Source organism: Octopus bimaculoides, chromosome 8 (assembly GCF_001194135.2).
Source record: "Octopus bimaculoides isolate UCB-OBI-ISO-001 chromosome 8, ASM119413v2, whole genome shotgun sequence".
NCBI classification, from domain to species: Eukaryota; Metazoa; Mollusca; class Cephalopoda; order Octopoda; family Octopodidae; genus Octopus; species Octopus bimaculoides.
The window spans coordinates 50,563,454-50,581,288 of record NC_068988.1 but is presented as its reverse complement, the minus strand read 5'-3'; the positions used below and the strand labels follow the sequence as shown (position 1 = coordinate 50,581,288).

At 35.0% G+C, this 17,835-nt stretch overlaps 1 protein-coding gene across 1 annotated transcript in view; it reads left to right on the top strand.

Annotated features, from left to right (window-relative positions):
- The window catches only part of LOC106880565 (myosin regulatory light polypeptide 9), an 81,086-nt gene that overhangs the window by 16,961 nt on the left and 46,290 nt on the right, over window positions 1-17,835 (top strand). Inside the window, exon 2 of the mRNA XM_014930560.2 lies at window positions 11,721-11,908. Within this exon, the coding sequence (XP_014786046.1) occupies window positions 11,725-11,908 (184 nt within the window). The 5' untranslated portion in view covers window positions 11,721-11,724. The remainder of the gene's footprint in view (window positions 1-11,720; window positions 11,909-17,835) is intronic.

The following is a 17,835-nucleotide window of genomic DNA, read 5'->3' as shown; positions in this document are numbered from 1 at the left end:
TATATATATATATATATATATATAGAGAGAGAGAGAGAGACAGAGAATTATCATTATTGTCATCTTAACACCTACTTTCCCATGCTTGCATAGATGAAATTCATTGAGGTATTTCTATGGGCAGATACAGTTCCATGTCACTAAGCCTCACTAGTTTCCAAGCAAAGTAATATCTTTCTCTAGCCCAGACCATGTTTTTTGCTAATGATTGCAAATGGATGACAGCGCTTAAATAATGATGTTTATTTACAATCAGCACATGATGTCAAAACAAAGATACCCCTATATATGTTTATATACACACACACACACACAACCTATACCAGCATGAAAAACGTGTAATTGATGACACATACATACATACATACATACATACACACACGCGCTTATGCGCATACACACACGCGCTTATGCGCATACACACATATCGATTTCCTAACATGGCCATAACCAAATATTTGAAGCTAAAAGTAACTCTGTGTGAGTACATTTTTGATTAACAAACAGAAGAAACAAAACAATACATAATTGATTATTTCCTGTGCTAATCTTCCTTTCTTTCCATATATATATATATATATATATATATATATATGATTCCTTTTCTATTGGATCTAGGTCTCATGAATTGCCAAGTTTGTAAACAAATGAATCTAAGAAATTGTTTTGAGAAATTTGAATTAATTTTGCCTATAGGCGAGGGTGGGGCATTGCTCTTGTTATTTCCTAGTGACTGTATTGGCACTGATGTTGGTGAAGAGTTAGTAAATATTTGTTACAAGAAGAACATTGAAATCAGCCACTTACAAATAATTTTTGGAATAATAACACAACGTCAATATAAAAGGAGCATGTTATCAGCTGTACATCTCCTATGCTTCTTACTCTCCTTTACTACCACCAGGAGCGCCGTTCCCATCTGACTGGTGATCTATTTACATGCTCCTTTCACATTCTGCACTCCCATTCAGTCATGTCACTTCTAACTACATCACCTATTATCAGCAGCACTATCTTTTACCCATTGCTACACTTTAAAAACTAGGTTTTTGCTGTTATGAAAGACAGCTGAGAGGTTATGCAATACTTTGTCTTTATATATAAGACACATACACTCACACATACATAGGTAGAGAAACAAATTGTTGGCTAAAGAGAGGCTTATAGATAAACAATATATTTATGAACACTGAAAGGAAAACATACATAGGCTAGCATATATACACATCTATATGCACAATATGTGACACACATGTGCATTGTATACTTGTATGCAGATTTGAAAACAATACAGTTTGAAAAGCAGGAGGAAGTAGCCTGATCTTTCTGTGTTATCAATCCAGCATCTTTTGTTAATTTGGCAAGGGTGTTAGCCATTACAGAAATTAAAAATATCACCAAATGCACTTTGAATTTAAATGTACAATGTTTTTATCACTTTATTAACTTCTTGACTAATTTTAAATTAACTCAATAATTTGACTTAGTTGCAGCTTAATTCTTTTTTTAAAAAAATACTTGTAAGCATGATTGTGCAGTTTAAAAGTTTTGCTTTCTGACCAGTTTATTCCAAATTTGATCTCACTGTGCAATATCTTGGCAAGTATCCTCTATCATAGCCTCAAGGTGCCTAGTGTGTTATGTGTAAAATTTTCAGTGGAAAGAAATTAGGTCGAAGCTCATGTGTTTGAGTATATTGGTGTAAATACTTAGTGGTATTTAAGTATATAAAAGTGAGATAACTCTAACTTAAGCACTTGATAAATAGAGATGAATACAATGAGTACTAAACCAAGTAACTGATTTATATAATTGAAAATGCCATCCTAGTGTGGCTACAGTCTAATGACTGAAACCAGTAAAAAAGGTAGAGAGATTTCTACAAGGATTGTAAACAGGATGGATAAATGTATGTTAATTATGTACCTACACAAAAGTGTATAGTCGTGCCAACTGTTTTCTATCAACAGTGGTATTCAAAATATATTATTTCAATAAAAACAATACATCTGCTTTGTGAGTTAACATGTGAGAGAGATTTGTTTCTGTGCATTGTTTGTATAATGTGTATTTGTATGTATACATATTTCTGTGTGCACTTATATTGCATTTGAGTATATGTGATAATGTTTATGGATGGGTGTACCTATAAACAATTTTTATTGTACACATTGCACATGTGTCTGTAAACATTGCTCATATCTTTATGACGTATTTTTGTAATATGTAATAATATGTATGTGTAATGCCCTTCGGTTTTCCCAAGTTGCCCTGCAATGTTGAGCAACCTGTATGTCAAAATAATTCAATAAGTATTGGAGAATTGATCTGATGCTACATATTCATGTTCATGCATACGAACTACATGGATGTACTTGAGCTATCAAGGGAGCCATTACATGTTCACTCAGTCTCCTAGAAATGGCTGCAAAATCCCTTAAATCATACCCTACTATCTTAATTATCTTAAATATATATTAGATAATGTAGTCCTAGATACCTTCAAGGAATAAATGGTTATGACTGGAAACCCTGGGACTACACAAGAACATGTGTACTGTTTTATATGTGTTGCCCCTGGACTGGCTCTTGTGCGGGTGGCACATAAGATGCACCATTTTGAACGTGGCCGTTGCCAGTACCGCCTGACTGGCCTCCATTGGATTTTCGAGCGAGATCGTTGCCAGTGCCCCTGGACTGGCTTGTGCGGGTAGCACATAAAAGACACCATTTCGAGCGTGGCCGTTGCCAGTATCGCCTGACTGGCCTTCGTGCAGGTGACACGTAAAAGCACCTACTACATTCTCTGAGTGGTTGGCGTTAGGAAGGGCATCCAGCTGTAGAAACTCTGCCAAATTTAGATTGGAGCCTGGTGTTGCCATCCGGTTTCACCAGTCCTCAGTCAAGTCGTCCAACCCATGCTAGCATGGAAAGCGGACGTTAAACGATGATGATGATGATGATGATGTGACCATGTATGTGCATACAATTTGTTGAAGTTTAATTTCTAAATTAATAAATCACTATCTCCTGGGTTGCAATGACAGAATATTGCACTAAATGTTGTGCAGTATTTAATCATCTCAGGTTTACATTTTGGGTTTAAATCCCATTTTAATTAACTTTACTGTTTTAACCTGTGACAACACTGATGCTAAACTGTATGGGTCCCAACCCAAGTTGGTAACCTTCCTTTTGGATAAACATTAATGACATAAAGTGGGGAAACTTGCATGCTTGGGCAACTGCCAGTTGTCTTCAAAACATATAAATGTTGCCCAGGCCTGTGCATACATGTGTAGATGCATGGTCAACTGTGACTGATGGAGGCTCCTTAGGTTAACAAAATCCCCCTAGGAGTGTTTAAAATCCCAAAATAATAAGCAAGTGAGATAACTTCATTCTGATCAGTTGTCAGAAATTATTAGAAATTATAGGCACAAGCATGGCTGTGTGGTTAAGAATGTTGCTTCCCAACCACATGGTCTTGGTTTCAGTCCTACTGCATGACACCTTGGTCAAGTGTCTTCTATAGCTCTGGGCTGACCAAAGCCTTCTAAGTTGATTTGCATACAGAAACTGAAAAAGGTCTGTCCTGTGTTTGTGTGTGTATGTATGTATGTATAACCTATATAGCAGATATGTACAAAAGGCAAGAGAGAGAGTGGGGAGGGGTGTGTGTTTGTGTGTATCCTTGTCTAGACATCACAAAATGGTTATAAATGGGCATAATTGTCATACAGTCAAGGTTGTTTACTTCCAGTGTTCCATGAAATGCATGTTTGGTTGTGGGGAAATATAACCTTACTTGGAAACCACTGAGGGTTGGCAATAAGAAGAGCATCCAGCTGTAGACTGCCTCACTAAATTCTGTCTACCCCATGCAAGCATGGAAGAACGGACATTAAATGATTATGATGCGAATTGGAGCATATCTAGTTTATACTGTCCAAATTTCAAGATTCTAAACACCTCTTAGAGTTTTAGCTCCCTCTTGTTCTGATAACCACAGCCGATCAAAACTTTTCAACTCTCAATATTATGTGTGTAAGACTCTACTCTGTTTGAATTCTGTTTGCTGCTGTTGATATATCTCTTTGAGATGTAACATGGCACTGCTAAGTAAGGTCAGAAACTCAATTGTTGTTTGTTGTTGCATAAGAAATGAATTGTCATCCATTACCAAATCAGTGATATTTAATATGAATCTTGAAACCATTTCCTTACTCATTTTAAAGGGTTTATAAAGAATAGTGCTCTATATATTTCTTAAGCATTAAGCCTGTGAAACAAATCCTGTTCTGTTAAGGATGCTAGTCTGTCAGCTCAGGTAAATTTCCCTAAACAGTTATTCTCTTCACTCGGTATACTGAGGTGTACAGATTGTTTTGCTCAAAGAAACAATTAAACTCTTGCTATAAGATATAAAGTTACAGACATGAGCTAATGCCTCAATACTTTTTGCAACTTGGCCATTTTACTTTTCTGTTTATGGCATGTACATTTTTATTTTATCACGTTCTACCCTGAAATGTGAGAGACATGTTGGATAATGTAGCCCTCCTAGATAGGCAATCCCTGAGAAAAAGTTGGGATTGTTATGGTTTTTGAATGTAGGTCTGTTCAGTTAGTGTTGCTCTATGGCTAATCAACAGCTATTTGCTTCATCTGTAAACCAAATCGAATAAGGAGGTTTATTGACTTAAAACACAGTAATGCATTGTGGTTATAACAGTGTGTGTCTTATATGTGCCTTCAGTATTTTCATATCTGTATGTTAGCTTTTTAAAACTGTATTTTTGACAAGGTGAGTCCTTCCATGTGGCACCATGTGAAGTTATACACATTGCAAAGCTGTTGTTGTTTCTGTAACTGTAAACTTTACATTGGAATGCTAACAATATCTCAGTGAGGTATTTTATTGTGCTCATAAGTGTTGCTTTTATTTAAACATTTCACCATTCCAAATGTAAATTGTACAACAAAAAATTAATTATCTGTCATCTCTTCAGCATTTATTGTTTTCTTTTTCCTGCTGTTATGCCAAATGGATAATTTAGGCAGACTTATTTTAATAAGTGTGTATGAGTTTGGAAGATTTCCACTTACCTTAAATTGAGATTTTATTGGAGCAGAAGTAGCTGAATTTGAAAAGAGAAATATTTTCTACAGATTCTTTTCATTATCCAGCCAAGAATCGGTAAGAATGAATATGGGGATTAGTGATGTAGATTGTGAAAGTGGTAGTTTAACATCATTGGCAGAAATTTTACATACATTGCTGATTAAAAAGAATTACAGTTGCAACATTACTGTAACATTGTGCTAAGTGTTGGTATGTCTGCTTCACCACATCATTATTATATATTCCTCTTATTTTTTAGTCATTTAAAAAGGTATTGAAATTTCACAGCACTTGCCAGAAGTGCTCCAGCTTCCTTTTGATGATTGAATTTCTGAACAGGAAGTTGCTCAGACCGATCCAAGAGTCATAACATAGATGTGCAACTATAATGTTCCTTTCCATTTTTGTAATGTTTCTTCTGTTCTCAGTTTGTTTGTTTTTTTTCATATCTTTTTTCACTTCCCACTCACAAGTTTTTGTCTCATGTTTGTTTGTGTATGTATGATTTTATTGGTGTGTTTCTGTGTATGCTTTTTATGCAATTGGTCTTTTTTCATATTTGTTGCATGTGCGTGAAAGAGAGGTAGGCATAAATAGCCATTTTGTTGGTAAAATGACTAATGTTGCAATAGTTGAAGTGAAATATGGACATCCTGTTGGCAGATAGCAACTATTGAGTATCATCATTATCATCATCAACAGCATTGTTTAATGGCCACTTTTCCATGCTTGCATGGGCTAGACAGAATTTATTGAGGCAGATTTTCTATGGCCGATGGTCAAGCATGTTTTCCATGGATGACTGGAAATGAAGAATCTCACTTGCATGATGGCGATGCACATTTACAATAACCATATGATATGAAGACAAGGGTACATGCATATACATATTCATATGCCTACATACATATGTACATGATGGATTTCTAAATTTCAGTCTACCAAATTCATTCACAAAGCTTCAGTCAGTGTTGGGGGCTATAGTATAAGACACTTGCCCAAGGTGCCACACTTTGAGACTGAACTCAGAAACACATGGTAGGGAAGCTAACTTCTTAACCACACAACTACACCTTTTATAAAAATTCCGCTCCATCGAACTCTATGTACCATAGTAGAAGCAAGATGACTGAGTAGATAAGGTGTTGTGCTAGCTACACTTTAGTTGTGAGTTCAGTTCTACTACAGGGACATTTCTGCATTGTCTCTTTTTCTTGGCTGTTGGGAAATAGGTACCAAATCAATGTAGGAATGTTATCTGCAATAGCTAGCATCCTATCCAGGTAAATTTTTGTCCCTCGTGTTTCATGTCCTATAACCAGAATGAAGCACCAGCCAGTCAAACCATTCATTAGGGTGTACAATGCTTATATTATATCTATACCTTTATATGTGCACCATCTGTTCAAATATATTCTCTTTAGTTATATATATTTGTATGTACACTCAAGTATATCATTTCTTTGTAGAAACGTGTGTACGTATGTGTGTGCAAGACAGCTTGGGAAAATATCTTCTACTATAGCTCCAAGCTAACCAAAGCCTTTGAGTGAATTTGATAGATGGTGTGTATGTGTGTGTGTGTATCCTATTCTTGGTGTCATGTTAATTGTAAATGAGTGTTAGTGTCACACTAGAACTATCATCCATTTCCAATATTCTGCAAGAACATTTCTGAAGATGTGGGGATATTACCTTGTTTGGAGATGGGTGTGGGCTGGTGGCAGGAAGAATATCTTACCATGGAAAAACTGCTTCAATAAACTCCTTCCAACCCATGCAAGCATGGAAAAGTGGATGTTAAAATGATGATGATGATATATACACTTTCACACATGTGCACATACATTAAATCTTACTCTTACCATATGCATATTTCCGAGTGGCATACATAATAGACAGTGTATACCATCCTTTACATTATTCAGCAAAATCTATGACAAGTTTTCTGTAAACAAATCAAAGACTGAATTCCAGTCTAGATATTAATTCATGGTGCATGCGCTAATGTGTGGTTAAGAAGCATGCTTCTTGACCGTGTGTCTTGGGTTCAGTCTCACTGTGCAGTACCTTGGTCAAATGTCTTCTACTACAGCCCTGGGCCAACCATAGCCTTATGAATGGATTTGGTTGGCAGAATCTGAAAGAAACCTATCATAAATATATGCAGTGTGTGTCTATCTGTGTACTTTTGTCCTGATGTCACATGGTGGTTGTAAATGAGCAGCACCATCATACAAGTGATGCTGTTCATTTTCAGTCTTTCATGAAAGACATGTCTGAGCATGGGATATACCACTCATGTGGCTATAGAAAATTTGCCTCAACAAATTCCATCTGATCACTGAAAGCTTAGAAAAGTGGATATTAAAAGATGATAGTGATGTCCTATCCAAGTGAAATTCTACAAATGCTGTTGTATTTATATAGTAAATGAATATTCTTTTCTACTCTAGGCACAAGGCCCAAAATTTTTGGGGAGGGCCAGTTGATAAGATCAACCCCAAAAGGATGAAAGGCATGGCAGAATTTGAACTCAGAACGTAAAGATAGGCAAAATACTGCTAAGCATTTCTCCTGGCGTGCTAACATTTCTGCCAGCTCGCCACCTTAATCGTGAATAAATATTGACAAAACTAACAGGATTCTTTAAATTCTTGGACATGTAGGACTTAGAAATCTGGTCCCAAGTTTAAATTCCACCATAGTTAACTTTTATTCATTGATAATAATAAATTTGAGTTGAGTAAATGTGTTTCCCCCGCTTCCAAAATGGATCAGCTGTTTCATGAAAAAGTAGTTATTTTAGCAGTTTAAGTTTGTTGATACCAAACTGCCTTGTCCTGTTTGTTAGTCAATACCACCAATGTGAACATGCTCATATTTGTATTTAAGCCTTCTGTCATGATTTTATGTAAGAACCTTTGATAGCAACCTGAGAACTTCATCAGTTTTCGTGATAAAAATCTTCTATGTTAAAATGTTCAGATTTAAATCTAAACCTTCCATCACAAATACTTTAATGTAAAGAAACTTATGTTATGTTCTAAATACTAATGTAAAATTTGTTATTCTACTTTTATCTTTGCAAATTTAGGATTATTTTTAAGTAAATTGAAGTATTCAGAAGGTGTATTTTATTAAAAATGTGGTTGCAAAATGCCATGTTTTAGCTGTTTAAATTTCAATTCAATTAATATTAGGAATTATAAATACCGTTTGAGACAACAAAGTTCAGTAGCCCCTGCTGATGTGATTTGAATAATGCATAGCTGTTTACCATATTTCAAGTTATTCTGCAAAACATCTGCTGTTACTCCTTCCTTTCAAATAAGCTGCAGTGGATTTTTTTCTTTGGTTGGCAGAAATACTTATGAAAATATAGTTTTGATTAATGTAAGAAGACTGAATAGCAACCAGTGCTCTGTAGGGTAATCAGTTACACAGTCACCCAGCAACTGTTTGATACAAGGTTCAAGTCATATCAGTGACCGCATTGCTTTTTTCTATCTGTAATCGGGGTTTATAATAGCTGCTGCAAATTTTCATTGTTCCAAACAGCAACTTAATAATGAAAAATAGTTAATTCACTAAACTTCTTTAATTTGTTGAAGCTCATAAGCTGTGTATTTCATTAGCAGTATTGTGCTGTAATAGATGTAATGATAGAAGAAGGTGTCTGTTGTTTGTAAAGTAAGACATACAAGGAAGCTGTGAGATCAAATCTCAAGTTGTTTGATTTCATAAAGATAATGCAAGATCATCCAGTTTGTGCCATCAAAACAAGTAGATGTCAAAGTGAAATAACCTTGATGATTACAATTTTGTTCAGTCCCCACTTGTATCAACCAGCTCCCCATTAAAATACTAATAACCTACAGAGATTGATTCAGTAGTCTAGGCAATATATTCTTGCCCAAAACAACTGATCTTATGTTTAATGAAATCAACAGTTGACATAGCATTTTTCTTCCTTATCACTACTTCCCTCTTGAAGTCTGTTACATAAAGAGCCATGGTAAATCATCTGCATCTGAATGAAGCTATATTTGGCTTGTTAACAGCAAGTAAACTAGCTTGAGAATTACCATTTATGATCAAGAATGTAAAAGAGTTGTGAGTGATTCATAACTAGCCAGCATGGTATGGTGGTGAGATATCAGGGAACAGGAAGTGGGTTAGTTAGTCATTCATAAAACATTGCTACTTCATTAGTTCATTGTGTCACTTGACTTTCAGCTTTGCTTTGGTTGAGCGAGTGATTTTGTTTATTTATATATTTATTCATTGGAAATGAATGAATTCTGCCTTTATTGATATGTTGTTGGTATTGATACTGGTTTTTGCTTGCTTTATGTACTTGATGTCCAGCTTCAATAAATAGAAAAACTGATTTATTATAAACTCCATGTACTGTTCTCATTGTGTTTGTGGTGATGGGTTAGGTGATCTGAATATGAATGAGAGTATAGATAACAGTGGGAGACAGATATTGAAGATAAACCTTAATTATTACGTGTGTTATATAACATTTACTACATCACTTTTAAGGGAAACAGTAATTATGACGAATACTTTTGGTCCTGGCTTTACTCGCTTATTGTTGTTATATTGCTGACTGTTTTTGTTTTTCCATAAGATGGAGAAACATCTTGATATGATGCTGTGTGTGCGTGCGCGTATGCATATGTATATCTATGAATCTATATCCTCATGCCTAAAATCAAAATGTTTCAGTTGGACACTCATAAAGATGAATCACTCAATCAGACAGCCTATCCTCTGATTGACTCATCATTTGATTTAAAGGACTAATTTATCAATGAAAAAAAAAATATTTCACATTCAGACTGAGGTTGGATGACTTGCTATTACTGAAAGGATCTTTCAACCATGAAATTATTCTTTGATCAGAATAACAGTATTGGTATCATTTGATACCATCACCGAAATTACTTCTGGTTCTAAGATAGAAAAATATTATCTTAAAATGTTTGTATTTAAATTAAAACTGTTTTTACATTTCACATATTGTTAATGAAATACATATAAGATAGATTGAATAACAGTAAAAAGTTATCAATGCACTTGTTTTATATTTGTTCTCTGTAAAAAGTATGCGTAGATTCTTTAGTTCAATTTCAATATTTTGTGTACAAGGTATCCGAATGGAACATGAAATGCTAACACATTTGGTCCACCAAATTTTTGATTATTTTCAGAGGTAATTTAGATGAATACACAGATATTTATCAGAAATCTGATGAGGAATGTGTTAAGCACTGACTTCTCTCTGATTTCTAATTAGCAGTTTCGATTGAGTTGAGTCTTGTTTTGGTATAGAATATCAATAATATAGAACAAAGTTAATGGATAATATTATTTTCTACAAGCTGGCAGAATCATTAGCAGCATTTCATCCATTTTTATATTCTGAATTCAAATGCCACCAAGGTCGGCTTTACCTTTCATCCTTTCAGGATCGATGAAATAAGTACCAGTCAAGTACTGGGATCAGTGTAATTGATTAGCCCCCTCCTCACAAATTTTAGGTCTTGTACCTGTAACAGAAAGGATTATCTCCTAGTATAAGTACTTTTGGTTGTCAAGAACAAAAAACAAAGTCACTGTTCACATTTTGTTGTTGTTGTTGTTGCTTAACCCTGGATCAGTTTTAATTCAGCAGATGTTGATATAAAATACCTTCAGTAGTAACCATACCATTATTTTTTTTATGCCTAGAACTGCATCGTCTAATGTAGTCTCTGGCTGATATTTCTAGCAAACTGAGGGATCACATACAAGCTCCCCCAGAACCACCCAAATCATGCGAACATGGAAGAGTATTTTGATGAGATATTGTCAACATTTAATGGAAAGCTAGAGAGGTTAAGATTAGTGTGAAATTTTAACTGGGGGTTGAATAGATACTATTTGATGATCTAGTTTGAAGATAAACTTTATATTTTTACCATTTATAACAAATATTTTTCTGGTATATAAAAACAAAATTTCTCTTTATTGTGTATTTTTTAAACTCTGCAATAAATGTCAAAATGAGAAACATTTAGATACTCACAGCTAATATGAAACAGACTATTAAATGTTGTTCCACATCTTCACAGATGAGATGGAGTGTTATCTAACACAGGATACCAGTAGCAGCTATGTAAAGAGCAACTCAAGGCCTAGTAATTATTTTGAGTCAGCTTTCAACATTCTTTGGTTTAAAAATTCATGCCATTTTTGTAGTGTTTTGGATTTAATGATGAGAGAGAAAAAGATTTGTATGCATAGAAAAACAAGTTTAATGCAAATATTGTTATGGATAAATGTAAAGTACTTTTACTGAAGTGTTTAAATTAGTTGGGAATGAAATTAAGATGCTGCCCATATGCTCATCCATTCAAATCTTATTTTACAAAAGAAAAGAAAATATAAAGAACTGCCAATGTGAAACATCAGAAAAAATATGATCTCAAAAGAAATTTGTGAAAAATATATATGTTGAGAAAAATATGAATATTGGGATTCCTGTTCTCATATTGAAAATGATTTTCTTATATTTTTCTTATATTTTTCTTTCTACTTTCAGCAAAATGTCGAGCCGTAAAGCCAAAGGAAAGACGACAAAGAAGAGGGCACAACGTGCGACCTCAAATGTCTTTGCTATGTTTGATCAAGCTCAAATTCAGGAATTTAAAGAAGCTTTCAATATGATTGACCAAAACAAAGATGGACTAATTGACAAAGAAGATCTCCATGACATGCTAGCATCTTTAGGTAAAGAAATATGTTTATTAGTACAATGATATCAGCCTGTGATTCAGTTTTGCTACCTAAGACTTCATTGTTTTGATTCATTGACTCGACAGTATAATTTTTGTAGTTTTACTGTGATTCTTGTGAAAATCTGAATCAATCCAGGCATAGTATATGAAGTAAGGTATATAAATGTGTATTGACACAAAAAGAAACTGTTCAGTCAGTGTGTGTCATCAGAGAAATTATTTTATTCATTTTGCATTCTAAACCAATAAAAGTGGTTTAGAATGTTGGCAAATGCAGTTTTTATCTAAATTGTAATCTCCAAAATGTAAACTTCTTTCTAAATACTGTCCTACTGTTGGCCTACCAAAAACAGAACTCATAACCACATAGTTTTACCTAGACTAGACTTATTGTTAATGAACAAAAAAATTATCAATGCTAAGCAGTTGACCTCATTTAAACCTGTTGCTCTGCATTTTATGGATGTCATACTTCAGTATGGTCTTGATCTCATGTCACTATTCAATGTGGTAGTTAACTATGTGGCATTTCAGGACAGTGATCATTAAGTCTTTGCCAGTTTTAAAGCAGATGTCATTACCTGGAAAAAGCGACACCATTTTCTATTTACTTTAACCTACAGATATATTTAGTTGTGAGCATAAAGGTGGTTGTATATCACTGTGAGTTTCTGATGATGCTTAGTTTTCTGCAGGTACATTAAGTGGGGAGAAAAGTCTTTTGGATAAGAGAAATTGAACCCAGTGCCAAAAGCCAGTTAGTGCTGCCATTGCTCAAGGTGCTAAAATACACTATCCTTTGCTATCAACTTCGAGTTAAGTAGACTTAGTCATTGAGAGGTATGTATCTTTGCCATAGATACAATAGAGTGTTGGTAATAGATGAGCTACTGATCACTTAGCAATGTCTGGCAATCTGAATCGGGGGCTCTAGATACAATATAATGCTGATGAAAGTTATATGCAATTCAGCATGTCACAACCCTTGTGTTAGTGGTTGCATGCAAGGCTAAGTCTGGTCAATCATGATTTGGACTACTCAACAATAAAAGCTCCATCTGTTAAAGAAGTTGTAAGACAGACAATGTCAACTCAGTGCAAGATCAGGACTGAGGTTAGTTTGTTTGACTAAACACTTCGAGTTGGTGCCCCAACATGGCCCACAGTCTAATGATTGAAATGAATACAAGATGATGGCATGCATTTCTCTCTCTCACACACACACAGAGACCTAAAAGCACTTCCATTTTTGCTCATGCAACGTCTACAGCTTGTATGGAATCTCAAAAACATACTGAGTCATAAATCACAAAATATTGTATAGCTGACTCAAAAATGTGAACATGTATTTCTGTTTCCTAAATGTTTGTTCTTAGCTTTTTTTATTCTTCCCAAATTTACTGTTGTTAAGACATAACTTGCCCAACATTAAAGATCCATTTTAGTTCTTAAACAAGATAGAATCTGTTTTGAATAGCTGATGAATAAGTGTATTATGTTTCCAACATATTTTATTTATTCTTTCATCTTGTTCTTTTAATTTTCTCCTTTTATATTTCTTCTTGATTTATGAGATAATGTCTCTGCTTTTATCATTTTATTTGTATCTCATCAGTTTTATTTTCCATTCTTTTGGAATATTCTAAGTATTTTGGATAATAAATTATTTTTATTTCAACAACAGAAAAAGAAATTTCTTGAGTTCTGCTTTCTAACTGAATTCTGGCAACTTAAGGCATTTATATTTCTATAAGAATTAAGATAATAGTTGCTCAGTAACTGTGTGCTCACATGTTGAAGCTAATTTTATCTCAGAGCTAAAAACTTTGATGTCATTGTGACTTGATCAGTTTGGTATTCTGTGCTATGAAAGTTGTTACAATTTCAGTATTCCTCTAAATTCACTGTAGAAAATTGATTCAGTATTGCAGAGGTTATATGCAGACTAGTATAATGGACTTGGAAATTTATTAGACTTGATGTAACTGCAAAAAGCAGTCAGTCTGTTCATTGGTTTCAACTTCTTTTATTGATTTCTTGTAAGGGAGATGTGAACTGGAAAGGAATTCCAAATGTATGAAGTTCTGAGTGAGAGGAGCAGGTGCATCAAGTCGGTCTGGTACACAGCTTTCAAGTCGACAGCGAGCAAAGGTAGTTGTTGCAGTATATAGAAGAGAGAAGAGGACAGGCATTGAGGCAGTAGTAAATGAAGGTTTACCAGGCAATCAGATAATTTTTATTTGGTTGTGGTTTGGCTCTACCATTCAGGATATTTAAGAAATTCTCTAATGTAGCATCTGTTCAGAAACTGTATATTTTCTGGTCTTGGAAAATGAACCCAGCTTTTGAGATATAATCTAGACCAGTGTTACTGAAATTGGTGGGGCATGGTTTACATCAAAATAGGGCATAAGTTGATAACAATGGAATAAACCTTGCAATAAAGTTTTTGCTGGAACGTCTTTTGAATTTATATATGCTCTATACTAAATTTGTCCATTCATGGCAGGGCACACTTTTTTTGGAAAATCAAAATAGGGCATGAGACATAAAAGGCTGGGGAACATTGCTCTGCACCAGGGCTGGCCAATCTTAAGGCCCACAGGCCGCATGCAGCCCACAGACTTTTATCTTGTGGTCCGCTTCATACATTCTTGAAATGGGTTTATTTAAACAAAAAATTGTAAAATTTTATCAAAAATTAAAGATTGTAGTAAAAAGTAAAAAAGGAAGATACTATTGTTTTTGCAACGATAGTATTTCATGTTGAAACAATAATCATTCATTCATTATTGTAATAATAGCATGAGAAAGCAAAATGCTTTCAATTCTGTCAGTATACAAGCAGCCCTCAAAAATCTTTCTATGTGTGAAGTGGCCCACAATGTAATTCAAGTTTGCCAGGCCTGCTCTAGACTATGCCATAAAATGTCATTGAAGATTGTGATACCAAATAGTTAGGCAGAGTGTAGAGGATTTAACTGTGATTATGGCTAGAGAAAGTGTCAGAGGTATGTTTCCTTGATATGTCTTGTGATCATTGTAATGTTGAAAGAGACTAGATTGTGGTTTCTTTTCAACAACTTTGTTTGCAGGAGAATGAATTTTCCAATCCATGCAAAGACAGACAAGTGGAACTATGCAGGCAACTTTGTTAAAAAGTTCTTGTGTTAGATTTAGTGAAGGTTCTACTTGTATCAACAGCAATAATTTTGCTTTTGTTTAGATGTGTTACTTATCTCTTTTTGACTGATTATTTGGTAAGCGTTCCAGGAGTCTTTGGCTAGAAAGTGGGAAACAGGACAATATAAAGTTGATCATTTTCTATCACCTTTAACATACTGAAAGTTGAGAGAAATAAACCAACGGTTTGGAGGGTCTATGAGGTTGCTATTCTTAGGGATCCAATACACTGTTACATGTTTCTATAACTAACCATGGATTTTCATAGAGAAAAAAATTGACAAGTTTGATGAAATAGAAGCCAAATCAAGAAAATACAATATGGGAGTGACAGCAAGCTTATTGTTTAGGTTTATTGACTAATTACAGTTAAATGATAAAAATTATTGTCACCATGTCACTTTACTTTCATTTCTAATGTATTTTGAGAAAAATGAGGTCATCACAATTGTTATCAGAAAGAAATGGTGATAAGGAGTCAGAGAACCTGGCCGGCTCTCCCTTTTGATAGCAATTCGTGCTGATTAGGGTATCTACGGTATAGTATAGTTGTAGTTAACTTGTTTGAATAATTAGGAAATTAATGTTTGGTAAAAGGCTGAGATAAAGGAGAAACTGTTAAAGAGAGATATAGTTTCAGTGAGAAAGAATTTGTTGTGGGTTCTAGGAAGCAAGAATGTGAATATGTTATAGTAAAGTTAAAACTTGAGCTTGATTTTTAAGACATTTGGAATTTGTTGAAGAATTATTGGGTTGCTACACTGACTTTATCAAATGACTATATTAGGTGAGTTGAGTGACTTACATAGAGGCTCTCACACTGGATTGTATTGACAGCTTATCATGTGAGGTTTGCTGACTAGAGCTGCTTAACATCAACCATTGGTTGAAGTCCTGTTTAGATACAGCCCCTCATGTTCCCCTTTATCTACCAATGCTTGAAATTCTTTCAACCACCACACTTAGTTTTCTTAGCCTATTTCTGTTCCAACCACTGTTACTACTAATCTCTGGTTCTATCAGATCAAGTCTTCTCACCGCTCCCACCTCTGTCTTAGTCACCAAAGATGTGTTTATATGATCAACTCCAATCCATTTTGGCAGATTTTGACGCAATTCAAATTTTCTTCCTCTTCTCCCCCCCCTCTCTCTCTCTCTCAATTTGACATTGAGATATTATTTCTGTTATGTGTTCTAAATTCCTTTAAGCAGACATAAACTGCCCACAACAACCCTCTGTCATGGATGGAATTAACTCTCTCTCTCTCTCTCTCTTCCTCACCCTTCATTTTTCTCTTACTCTTTTCAGTATCCTCTCTCCACACCTCAGCCATACTCACTGTACTCTCTTGCCATCATACATATTAAGCATCTATAAGATAATTGAAACACAAAGATCTGGAGACCCAATCCAGTTAAAAGAAAAGAATATAGTATTCCTGATTCTGTTTTATTTCCAAGTGTGTCTTTCTGAAGTGTTTATCTTACACCTAACTTACATTAATATTTGACTTTGGCAGGATTTGAACACAGAACACACAGAGCCAGAGAAAATACCACAAGGCATTTTTTCCCAATGTTCTATCAATTCTTACAGCTCGTGACAAAAATAACCTAATGACATCAATATCAAACAAATTCTTGTTTGACATTTAGTAAACAACATGGTGATTGATGATATCATAAACACTATTGAGTAATGAAATCTACAACTTAGTTGATAGGGTCCTTGCTTATTAACTGTTATTGACATAGAGCTGGTAGCATGGCAGTACTGGTTCAATGTTTTGCAGTATTTAGTTGTCTCTTTACTTTCTGAGATCAAATTCTACCAGTGTCGCTTTTACCTTTCATCCATGTAGGAAGCAACTACTAAGATTAGTAATGGGACCTTAGAACATCTACTATTGTGACTATTTTTTTGTGGTTGTTGTTTAGCCACGTACCACTCTGATTGAGCAGATTTATGTTCAAACTATTCCAACCATGACCTTCACTCCCAATGGAGCATAGGTCATCAATGATGTTTCTCCACTGTTCTCAACTCTAGGTTGTCTCCCAGGTCTTGTTGTTTATGAATTGTCATTCTTTCTTTAAGTGTCTTTTTCTAGATAGGAGTGTTGGCCCAATGCAAACTCAAGGAAAAGTGGTTCATATTAGTCTGGCTTCTGTTCTTTGATCTATTCAGCATGTGAGGCCCTAGCAGGCAGGAGCTTGTGCTCTGCTAGCATAGCTCTCAGCCATTGAGGCACATAAGCCACCACAACAGTGACTGGACTTTGTGGTGATTGTCTAAGACTCCATTTTTGATGATGTCTTTCCCTTTTTTTTTTTTCTTTTTTATAAATAGTAGTGTTCTACCCACATACCTTGTCTCACTTTATTATTGCCATCTGCTAGATGCCCTTCCTAACACCAACCACTCAGGAGAGTGGAATTAGTGCTTTTTATGTGGCACAAGCACAGGCGAGGTCAGTTTCGGCAAGGTTTTTACAGCTGGATGCTCTTCCGAACACCAACCACTTTACATTGTGGACTGGGTGCTTTTAAGTGGCACCTGCACTGACAGACTCACCAAGTGCTTGCAAGACAAAAACTTTTAAGAAGGAATGAAGTATTGGAGGAGATGGTGATGAAAAGGTTATAGTTAGGCAGATACAGGTGTCTTACTGAAGAGTAAGTACAAGGTTACTCGGCCGGAGAGAGAAAGATCAGGAATCACCATTAATATTCCAC